General features: G+C 40.5%; 1 protein-coding gene across 1 annotated transcript in view; it reads left to right on the top strand.

Moving 5' to 3' along the window:
• Positions 1-12,608, top strand: part of LOC127618934 (uncharacterized) — a 131,715-nt gene that overhangs the window by 47,750 nt on the left and 71,357 nt on the right. Inside the window, 2 exon segments of the mRNA XM_052091636.1 lie at positions 2,618-2,623; positions 3,473-3,854. Coding sequence (XP_051947596.1) covers positions 2,618-2,623; positions 3,473-3,854 — 388 coding nt within the window.

Here is a 12,608-nt window from a genome sequence, read left to right as displayed (position 1 = left end):
CTCTTTCACGATCATTGGACACAAGACATCAGTCATATTTAACACCAGTTTGCAAATTCAGCAACTTACAAAGTACATATACATTTATACAAATACATTATATTTGCCTTTCTCAGCTGCTCCAGGAACACCCTCCTCTTGTTCCGCTTATCAGGCATCCAGGTAGGGTTGATCTTGTTCCATATCACGAAGGCATTGTATGAGGACACATCAATGATATTATGGAAGATGACCCGGGGCCAGCGGGCAGTCATCCTCCTGCAGCTGTAAGTTCCAATAATCTTGTCCAAGTTGTCCACTCCTCCTTTGTTGTGGTTGTAGTTCAGGGTGATAGCTGGATTCCTGTCCTCACGATCACTGATCTCAGCCGTTTTGCACAGTGTGCTCAGGAGTACCACAATCTTGTTCCTCTTTGAAAGGTAAGAAACTAGAGTGGTGGTGGGGGAGAAGGCAAACTTTAATGAGAAGGCCTCTCTCCCCCTTGTTGCAAGGAGTGCAGGGGGAGCTCAGGCTTGTTCTTTCTAACTTTGCCAACCATGGTGATCTTCCTCTTCAGGAGCTACTGGCTGAGTTCGATAGAGGTGAAGAAATTGTCACACGTGACATTGTGCCCCCTCAGTCCATCTGTCACATTAAGCACAACCCGCATCCCCTGGTTCTTCTCCGTGCCTCAACTGGTTGGCTTCCCTGTGTAGACCTGCATCTTCCAAGCGTAGCTGGATTGTGCATCACAGGCCACCCATATCTTGATGCCATGCTTTGCTGGCTTGCTAGGCATATTCTGCTGGAAAGACAGTCTCTTGACAAAAGAGATTAGTATCAGTGTCACAGAAAACAATCACATAAATCAATGATATTAAAGCAAATACATAATAGCACATAAAGCAATACATAATACAATTGAAAATCACAATACATAATACAATTGAAAATAACAGTGAAAATCACTTATTACAGATCTGAAAATAAAAATGTTCCTCTGAATGGAACCAGTTGCTCATTCACTGTTAGTTCAGGCCCAGGGTTGTAGAGGTATGGCAGACGCTCCACCCACTTCTCCCATACCTCCCTTATGGCCCCCAGTTTGTCTCTCACACGTCTTGCAGGTCTTGACTCACGGTTATCAAATTGTAGCATTCTTGAGAAAGTGTGAAATACTTTCAGTGGCATGGAAAATCGCCCTTCCACTCTCTGCATCCCAGAGACTACACGTAGCCTCGCCTCGGGACCTATACACACCCGCTAAGATTAGCAGACCTATGTAGGCAAGCAGGTCAATCTCATCCATCCTTTTCCAGTTGTCTCCATATTACGGAAACCCTCCAAATTTGTCATCTCTAGGATTATTTTTTCGATCGCTGGTGTGATGAACATGTAGAATGTTGAGGCGATGTCCTGGGCATGGGCAACTGCCACCCTTCCCTGGTTGTAATATGGTGACAAGGACCATGTTATTTTGCTGTTCTTTGACAAAAATGTCTCTTTTTCATCTTGGGGGATTTCTTCATCTAAAGATGATGCATTGTGCTCTTGGTTGTATTCTTCCCCATCTTCTTCTTCAGATACCTCCTCCTCCTCCTCCTAAATCATTGTTCTCCTGTTCCTCCTTGACCTGTTGTCAAGTGGCTCATGACTCATGGCTTCAGAAAAAAAGAGAGAACTGGGGGCACCTTTATAGCCTCTGACAGCTTCTTGTAGGGGCCAATGTCAGTCCTACTATGTCAGTCAGGCAAATAAAAAACATGGTCGTCAGCAGCCAATCAAATTTCAGCAGCTAATTAAATCATATCTGAATGGCCGACCATTACGAAACTTGAGATATTTATAGACTTGAGATATTGTTAGAATGAGGCTGTGTACCAAGATTTATAAAAAAATTGGCCACAAGGTGGCGCTATAACAAGGAAATATACGTTTTCACCAATAACACCGCAAGCGAGTTGAATAATCTCAAAATAATTTTTTCCTCTTAATTCCTTTCACCAAGACCTACAAAATATATATCTTCGTTTTATGGCATTTTATAAAATGTTTTCTGAAATGCAAATTTTCTAAAAAGATACTTTTTCAAACTCCTCCTAGGCCGTATATCCGAGTCTCACAAGAATTGTTGTGTGTCTCCTATGCTAATACTAACCCAAACTTCTAAAACTTTTTTGGAGATTGGGTGCTTTATGGATTTATTTTATTTATTTTAACAGTTAAAAAGTAAAAACAAATTACCACCATAACAATTATCCTGTTTCAGGATTGTTGAACAGAAGACATCAGTCATTGAACACCAGTTTGCATACTCAGCAACTTACAAAGTACACACACACACACACACACACACATATATATATACAAATACATTCCTTTATTGCATACTTTGAAAGTTCTTAAAAGGCTTGAACCCCGTTAATTGCTGCTTGCTGCTATATTTATTATTATTATTAATCCGCCACTAAACTGATTGGGCAGAGCAAACCATAAGGCCTAGAGACTTGAATCTTGGTCAGCTGGTAGTAGTATTGCTCGTTACTCAGAAACACAGACTTGGCCAAATCAGTCAATAGGGGCGCTACAGCAATCTAAAATGCGAAACTGCTTATAACTCCTAGACTGTTTGTCGTAGAATCAGGTGCTTTATATAATTGTAATCCTTGGCTCAAACCAAACAAAAGTAATATCTCAGATATCATTTCTGTCTTTAGAAAATGAGCCTCACAAAATATACACAAGCATGTAAATCCTAAAAGAAAAGTAAAAACTTCACCTAAGTAGGTGAGCACATGCAACATATAATTCTAAAGAAGCATACAAACGTTTATAGAGATTGTACAATAGTTGGCTCTATAACTGTTATAAAACTTTACAAAAACATATATTCCCATAGTAAATAGCCTGTATTTGCTGTAAATCTATGATCTAGGTGGTTGCATGCTCGCTAAATAAAACATAATACTTTTACATATATTATTATGTTTTATAAAGGCCTTAAACCACTTGAACCCCATTAATAAAACTAGCTTCACAGAAATTTCAATGCAGGAAAAACCCTAAAAAGAAACTTGGGCAGGTGTTTATTTAAAACCCTGATGACTATAATCATTAAATGCAGTTATTATAAACTGTATGAATAAATACAGTTTTCACAACAAACATCACAAATTTATACTGGAAATTTGTTGTGTTCTGGTATTGAATTATGCTTCAATTTGATTTGTTTTTACATTTGTCCCTCTTGAGTTGATTTTTTTCCAATTACTGTGTCTATTTTAGAGCTGATGGAAGTGAAAGAGCAATGTCAAGAACTGAATGAAGTGGAGGAGAAACTTCAGTATCAGAAACATCATGATTTCACAACTGAAGAAAAATATTTGAGTTGCTCAATGACTAAGAAGAATTTATCACCAGAAAACCAGAAAAGAAGAGCAGCCAATAATGCTTTCACCTGCTCACAGTGTGGAAAGTGTTTCACAAATAAAAGCCTCTTGAAACAGCACCAAAGAATCCATACTGGAGAAAACCCTTACAAGTGTTCACACTGTGAAAAGAGTTTCAGTCACTCACAAAACCTGAAAACACATGAGAGAATTCATTCTGGAGAAAAACCTTACAAGTGCTCACACTGTGGAAAGAGTTTCACTCAGTCACATGACCTGAAATCACACAAGAGAATTCATACTGGAGAAAAACCTTACAACTGTTCACACTGTGAAAAGAGTTTCAATTACTCGCAAAACCTGGAAACACACGAGAGAATTCATACTGGAGAAAAACCTTACAAGTGCTCACACTGTGAAAAGAGTTTCATTCAGTCTGCACACTTGAAAAAACACGAGAGAATTCATACTGGAGAAAACCCTTAAGTGCTCACACTGTTTTCCGCCAACCATGACACAAGCCCGGATCTGTCTGATTCTTTAAAAGGACAAAGATTCAATAGAGTGTAAGAGTTACCGTCCAATTTGCTTGATCCAGCTAGACGTAAAAATATTGTCAAAAATGTTTGTTAAAATTAAGTAAAGTTACATATAGATCAGGTAGGGTTTATTCAAGGCTGCTGCACTTCTGATACATTTACATTACATTTATGCATTTGGCAGACGCTTTTATCCAAAGCGACTTACAGTGCACTTATTACAGGGACAATCCCCCCCGGAGCAGCCTGGAGTTAAGTGCCTTCCTCAAGGACACAATGGTGGTTGCTGTGGAGATTGAACCGGAGACCTTCTGAATAACAGTTATGTGCTGTATCCCACTACGCCACCACCACTCCATGATAACATTAGGCATTTCATTAATATCATTTGGTCAATGGCGAATTATCAGACTTCTGTCACTGCCATCTCACTTGATGCTGAAAAGACATTTGATATGGTAGAATGGGATAATCTTTTTAAGATTTTGGAAGCATGCGGGTTCGGGAATGTTTATATTGGATGGATTAAGTTACTTTATGGACACCCGGTAGCGGTGGTACAAACAAATTAATTAATTTCAGAATATTTTACTCTGGATAGGGGCACCCGGCAGGGTTGCTCTCTTTCCCCATTATTCTTCTGTCTTGCCCTGGAACCATTAGCAGCCATAAGAAAGGGAAGATGATTTTCCAGGGGTGATGGCTGGAGGTGTGGCGCTTAAACTTTTTCTTTTCCCAGATTATATTTTATTATTCATCTCCGCCCCTACTAGATCTATGCCTTGCCTCCACAGAATTATTTACTGCCCAGGAATGGCTTTTCAGCCGGGCACCTTTCAGTGGCCCAAACAGGGCAGCCATATCACCCTGCAGCTCTTGATTGGTTGCCAACTAAAGCTAAGCAGGGTTGAGCCTGGCCAGTACCTGGATGGGAGACCTCCTGGGGGAAACCAAGGTTGCTGCTGGAAGTGGTATTAGGGAGGCCAGCAGGGGGTTCTCACCCTACGGTCTGTGTGGGTCCTAATGCCCCAGTATAGTGACGGGGACACTATACTGTAAAAAGGCATAGTCCTTTGGATGGGATGTTAAACCGAGGTTCTGACTCTCTGTGGTCATTAAAAATCCCAGGACACTTCTCGTAAAGAGTAGGGGTGTAACCCCGGTGTCCTGGCCAAATTCCCCCCATTGGCACCTATCTGTCATGGCCTTGTATTAATCTCCATCCCTGAATTGGCTACATCACTCTATTCTCTCCTCCTGACCAATAGCTGGCGTGTGGTGGGTGTTCTGGCGCACTATGGCTGCCGTCGCAGCATCATCATCATCCCTATGCTATGTAAAGCGCTTTGGGTGCCTAGAAAAGCGCTATATAAATGTAAGGAATTATTATTATTATTAAGTATTTGGGTATTTTATTCTCAGAAAATTTGTGTGATTTAGTTAGTTAATTTTGACCCGTTAATGAAAAGGTTTTCGAGCTATGTGGGCTGGTGGGCTTCATTACATTTATATTTGATTTGGAAGGTTAATGTTATTAAAATGAATTGTATTCCAAAATGTCCTCTCTATATTCCCCCCTCCCTATAGATGTTCCCCTCTCTTATTTCATGAAATCTGATAGCTTAGCAAAGTCCTTCATTTGCAATTGTAAATGTCCCAGATTACACTTTAGTAAATTACATAGGCTGATTGACAAAGGTGGGCTAGGCCTACCCAAGATTTTATTTTACTATTATGCATTCGATCTCAGACATTTGGCTCATTGGTCGCTTCCACCTGAGAGACCCCCTCTCTGGTTTTGTATTGAATGGAAAGTTCTTGCCCCCATTTCACCATTGCAAAGCCTTTCTATTAAACAAACCAGAGAAGTTAAATTACAGCCTGTTATCTTGCATTTGCACTCATTTTATTTAACATTTATTTAAATGTTGACTCGGGTTTATGGCTTAACCCCAATTTATGCATTAATGAGTCGCCTTTCTGCTGTTCAGAGTGGATTGTGAGGGGGGTTACTACACTCGGTGACCTATATGAGAGTGGGGTGTTTAGATTCTTACAAAATTTGGTTCAACATTTTGGGATTCCCAGATTTCCGTTTTTTTAAGTATTTACAGCTGCGCCACCTGCTCTGTACTTTTTATGGGAGTAGCATACACCCCCCTAAAGTGGCAAACACTCTGGGAATGGTAATTACTGCTTTTGGAAAAGGTCATGAGGCATCAGTGTATTACTCCCTGCTAATTCAGAGTTTTGGAGACAGAGCTTCAACTTCTCCAATACCAAGTTTAAATCTTTCTCCCATAATCTCTTGAGAGAAGGGTGTGTGGGCTAGGATTAAAAAAAAACGTCAAGTCTGCATCTCGAGATGCAAGGCTGCAATTTATGCAATTCAAGATTTTACATAGATTCTATTGGGACCCCCTCTAGATTATATAGGCTTGGTCTTAAAAGTACACCCACCTGCTGCCGATGCCAATCAGAAGATGGAGACACAACCCATGTCTTTTGGTGTTGTTAAAATAAAAACATTTAGTTTGAAGTTTCAGGGTTTTATGTGTGATGTATTGGACACTCAAATTTAATTTTGCCCTAGACTCTGTATTTTAGGCAATTGGGCGATCATCAATATACAGTGCATCCGGAAAGTATTCACAGTGCTTCACTTTTTCCACATTTTGTTATGTTACAGCCTTATTCCAAAATGGATTAAAATCATAATTTTCCTCCATATTCTACAAACAGTACCCCATAATGACAACATGAAAGTTTGTCTTTGCAACATGAAAATAAATCTTTGCAAATTTATTAAAAATAAAAAACGAAAAAATCACATGTACACAAGTATTCACAGCCTTTGCTCAATACTTTGTTGAAGTATCTTTGGCACTGATTACAGCCTCACGTCTTTTTGAGTATGATGCTACAAGCTTGGCACACCTATTTTTGGGCAGTTTCTCCCATTCTTCTTTGCAGGACCTACTCAAGCTCCATCAGGTTCGATGGGGAGCGTTGGTGCACAGCCATTTTCAGATCTCTCCAAAGATGTTCAATCTGGTTCAAGTCTGGGCACTGGCTGGGCCACTTAAGGACATTCACAGAGTTGTCCCGTAGCCACTCCTTTGTTATCTTGGCTATGTGCTTAGGGTCATTGTCCTGTTGGAAGATGAACCTTCACCCCAGTCTGAGGTGCAGAGTGCTCTGGAGCAGGTTTTCATCAAGGATGTCTTCGTACATTGCTGCATTCATCTTTCCCTCGATCCTATCTAGTCTCCCAGTTCCTGCCACTAAATAACATCCCCACAGCATGATGCTGCCACCACCATGCTTCACTGTAGGGATGGTATTGGCCAGGTGATGAGCGGTGCCTGGTTTCCTCCAGACATGACGCATGTCATTCAGGCCAAAGAGTTCAATCTTTGTTTCATCAGACCAGAGAATTTTGTTTCTCATGGTCTTAGAGTCCTTCAGGTGCCTTTTGGCAAAATCCAGGCGGGCTGTCATGTGCCTTTTACTGAGGAGTGGCTTCTGTTTGGCCACTCTACCATAAAGGCCTGATTGGTGGAGTGCTGCAGAGATGGTTGTTCTTCTGGAATGTTCTCCTCTCTCCACAGAAAAATGCTGGAACTCTGTCAAAGTGACCATCGGGTTCTTGGGTATTGTAGTGAGCATAATATTATCTCAGAATGCACAATAGGTAGAACTTTGAGGCAGATTGGCTACAACAGCAGAAGACCATATCTGCACTTTATTAGGACCATAGTGTTCCAAATAAAGAACTCTGTGAGTGTGTGTATATATATATATATATACGCCTTGACTGTTTTCGCCTTTGCCTCTCCCGACCTATAGTGCTGCCCTAGACAACTGCCTAATTCGCATAAGCCTTGAAAATGCCCTTAATGAAAGCTTCAAAAGGTTCATTGGCATTCCTGGTTATTACAATTTTATTATTAACAAATTGCATATTGCTAGCAGATATTTTAGATTATTAAAGCTACCAAATAACACAGATGTAACGAGTCAGAGTCAGACAAGAGTGAAGAGCCATGTGCAGAGTTTAATAGAGATTGTAGTTAAACAGGCAGAGGTCTAAACCAGGTAAGCAATCCAGACAAAGCAGCAAAGTTTAATAGAGATCGTAGTTAAACAGGCAGAGGTCTAAACCAGGTAAGCAATCCAGACAATGCAGCAAAAAAAGACGGTAATCAAAAGGGGTAAATCCAAGGTACAGGTGAAGGTCAAAATAGACAAAGATAAACACTCAGAAATGCAAGACAACAGGGTGAATTGGCAAGACTTTACAGTGAAGTGAAGTTTGAGGGGTGATGATATACACTAGGAGTTGATGAGTGAATAAAAATCAGGTGTGAGAGTCAATGGCGGGAGGAAGGGGATTCTGGGAAATGTAGTCCGGGTATGGGATTATACTCAGGGGAAGGGGATCTTGTGTGAATAGATCGGGAGGATGTGACAACAGATGCATACATTTTTGCCAAACTACTTAAACTAAAAGGTAAGTACTGTTACTTAACCAATCTGTGGGACACCCTCGGGGGTCCTCTCAGATGGGGCATCTCTCCTCTTTGCTATACCACAGAGACAAATTCCCAGAGCTTGGAGGGTATTGAAGGTCAATCTTATTAGAAAACTTAGCCTGGCCTGGAGTACCTTCCACAATTCAGCCCATCTTAACACACTATCCGATGTCCCCTCCCATATGGTCTAGCACCCTTGCTGATGATGGCTGAATCTTATACCCTTCCTCTTCCATCCTAGATACTTCCGTAACTACCATTGCTTTCCTCTGTTTTTGGGAGGCTGTTGACCACAGTTTGGGAGCCACCCCCCCATCCAAGGCATGTTCTTTCTAACTTTGTTCTTCCTTCTCTTGATGCTTCAGTCTTGAAACTGCCTGGTTTACGACCTCCTCTGCCTTACAAGTTCTGCCTGTTTGGACTTGGACTCAACATGCCCTCACTGCTTGGTCCGTTGATTCCCATAACTCCAAAACAAGCCTGGTCTTTTCCTGCTTGTAGCCCAGAGTGAGTGATTTTAGAAGCAGTTGTAAAGCATTTCTTCCAAACAATGCTAATTTTAAGAGAAAACGTGGTATGCCAAGACACCTTTTGATATAACTTTTGACCTAGAAGTCCATCCTTGCCACTGCCGCTGCTGAAATCTCACACTTTTTTGTGGCCACATCAGGCGATGATAGAGTGTAAATTGGAAACACCAAATCTTGAATTTGCCTGGGAGATGACAATTGTCTTATTTTATCTAGGCACTTTGTCAGTTGCTTCAGGACCATCTCTGCAATGTATTTGCAATATTAAATGTATATTGATATGATAAATATTTGACACATAAAAAAGGACATGATGTATGCCCCTGTCGGGCTCTCCACCTCCTTTCCATTCTCTGCTTCAGATCACAGGTGTTCTAATCCATCTCAACTCCAATCAATGAACAGCTCATTACAAACATTATATATACTCATCTAAAACACACATCATTGTCAAGTCTCACCTTGGACTATTCACGACCCCTCTGCACCCATGCAGTGTCTCTCTCTTCATCATACGGTATTCACTTGTTTATTATCAACAGTATATATACTTTGCTACTTACCTATGTTACTTACCTGTTGGAACATTATACTGTCATTTTCTGTTTTACTGCTGGTTTTTACCTGTATCTGCTGTATCCATCCATCTTCTCATTAAATCCTTCCACATCTGGGTTCAACTGTACATTGGTGTGAGTGCATTCCTAACAGAAGACTTGACCTCAACATGAATCCAGTGGGAGTCCATCTCCATCAAACCGCCAATGCTCTTCAATTAGAGTCAATTGTAATCCCACCATTTATTCTCAATTGAGCATTTCCGTGAATATTACTGCAACTCACTCTTCCTCACAATAGAGGCCCTCATTGATTCGGGATCGTCACCATCACCTGCTCCACAGCACTCCCTATCCACTCTGTAGTGGGCCAACCACTGGGAAAAGGTATCATTACACACTGAACCAAACCCTTCCTCCTACAAGTAGGCACCTCTCATACTGAATACATTCCACTTCTCGTTCATGAGGGTTCCACATCAGAAATTGTCATTGGCAGGCCTTGGCTTGTGCAACACTCTCCCACAGAGTCCTGGGTACCTGGGGAGATCCTAACTTGGGGTGAACAATGTTTCAACAGATGCCTGTCCTTACCTTGTCCTCACTCTCTTAATATAGCACCAAAATTATGTATTGATAAGTCCCCTTTCTACTGGTCAGAGTGGATTTTGAGGGAGGTACCTATATGCATACCTTTTGGAAAAGGTCATGAGGCATCAGTAGTAAACGTGTCATAAGATTGAATTGTGTGAGGAACTAACTGATAATCTGAAGTTTTACTGCTGATTTGTGTGAAGTTAATAAAAGTCGTTGTTGTTGTAATGCCCCATGTGTTCATTACAACAGAGTCTGGGGGACGGAGCTTTAACTTCTATCAAGAGATTATGGGAGAAATATCTAAACTTGGTATTCGTGGAGGGAGTGTGGGCTAGGATTAAAAAAAGTAAAGTCTGCCTCTAGAGATGCAAGGATGTTGCTTATGCAATTCAAGGTTTTACATAGTTACATCTATTGTAATTATGTATTGTTACATCTATTGGACCCCCTCTAGATTGTATAGGCTTGGTTTTAAAAGTACACCCACCGGCTGATGATGCCAATCAGAAGATGGAGACACAACCCATGTTTTTTGGTGGTGTTTTAAGATCCAAGAATTGTGTTTAAAGGTTCAGAGTTTTATTTGTGTGATGTATTTGGCACTCAAATTTAATTTTGCCTCAGACTCAGTATTTTAGGCGATGGAGCTGTCATCAATATATGGAATAAACGCATAAAACATTGGGTTCTAACCAGACAAATGGCGATCATGATTGGCAGACAAATTGTTTTAAGGTGATGGAAGTCGGCTGGAGTGTCCCCATTTAAGGAGTGGTGCACGGAGATTGGGAGGGTGGTGGCTTTTGAAGAAGTGTCATATAGAAGACTGGGGAGCTTGGAATTTTTTGTTGGGAAATGGGGGAACTATCTGGCATTCTTGGAGGGCTCTTGGGGTGGGGCAGTGGAGAGAGAGGTGTAGTGGTTAATGTGTGTGATTTATTATTATTTTTTTTGTGTGTGTATGTGTGTGTGTGTGTGTGTACCCATGTGTGACCATAGGAATGTTTTTTGAGTGTCAGAGTGGGGTTGGGGATTGGGAGTGGTAATAGTGGGGGTTAAATGTTAATTCTTTGTATATATGTTTTGCTTTTCGTTGTTTACATTTACATTTATGCATTTGGCAGACGCTTTTATCCAACGCGACTTACATAGCCCTTATTACAGGGACAATCCCCAAGGCTCAAGGATGTGCTTAGACCACTACACCACCACCACTATGTTATTTTGTGACCACGATGTTAATCACAAAATGAAAAAACATTATTTTTTTAAAGAAAAGGAGGGATGAGTCCATATGAATGTACCATTGTGCCACAAATGTGATCAATTGAGCTTAACTTGTACTGAACCTGGAATTGTATTCTTTTGAATGATATAAAGGAAGAAAATTGTGGCAATGACGAGTTATAATATACAGTGCATTGAAAATGCCATCTAACTATGCCAAGTAACTATGCCAAATAACAAAAAAGTCCAAAACCTCATTAAATTGAAAAATATGCAATATTAAACTCACATTATATTTGATGCCCTTCATAATTACTAGGTTAATTACTGGCTGTGACTGAAAATAATGTCCATGGCTCAACAATATCAAAACTATTGCACAAAAAGGGGCTGTACGGCAGAGTGGCTAGGAAGAAGCTTTGGCTGGAAAAAAGCCCATGCTTTCCCGTAAAGACTTTGCAATACGTCACTTGGATACTTAAAAGATGTGCTGAAGGTCTTGTGATCTGATGTTACTAAAGTGGAACTTTTTGGCTTAAACACTTAAAGGTATTGTGTGGTGAAATGCCAAAACTGCACTTGAACAATATACCATCGCCACAGTGAAACACGCTGGTGGCAGCATCATGTTATTGGGTGCTTTTCAGCAGCAGGGACTGGCAGTCTTGTGAAGGTTAATGGGATGATGATGAATGCTGGAAAATACACAAGAGTTTGGATAAGAACCTATTTTCCTCTGCCAGAAAGTATAAAATTGGGAGTAATTTTGTGTTTCAGCAGGACAATGACCCAAAGCACAAAGCCGAAGCAACACTGGAGTGTCTTAAATTAAGAAACTTGATGTCCTTGAGTGGCCCAGTCAGAGTCCTGACCTCAATCCTATTGAACATCTTTGGAGAGACCTCAAAATTGCATCATCACCGATCCCCCACTAATTTGGGACAACTTGAGCAATTTATTATTCTAATACTGCTCCATCATGTGCAAAGTTGATAGTGACTTATCCAAAAAGACTGATGGATAGCTTTTTCAAGGCAATGTATGTAAAAATAATGTTTATAAATGACATATAAATGTTTATGCATATTAATATACAGTGAACAAAGAAAGGTATAAAACATAATTATCATGATGTTCATCCAAGTTGCAGTCTGCTTTTTTCTACACAAATGTTCATAGAAGTTGGTAGATCTGGGTCCTAACTAGTATTATAATTGCCAGACAGATTATTTTAAGGAGTTGGAAGTTGGCTGGA

Source organism: Xyrauchen texanus, chromosome 25 (assembly GCF_025860055.1).
Source record: "Xyrauchen texanus isolate HMW12.3.18 chromosome 25, RBS_HiC_50CHRs, whole genome shotgun sequence".
Taxonomy (NCBI): Eukaryota; Metazoa; Chordata; class Actinopteri; order Cypriniformes; family Catostomidae; genus Xyrauchen; species Xyrauchen texanus.
The sequence above is the reverse complement of the archived record's forward strand: the minus strand, read 5'-3'. Positions and strand labels throughout refer to the sequence as shown.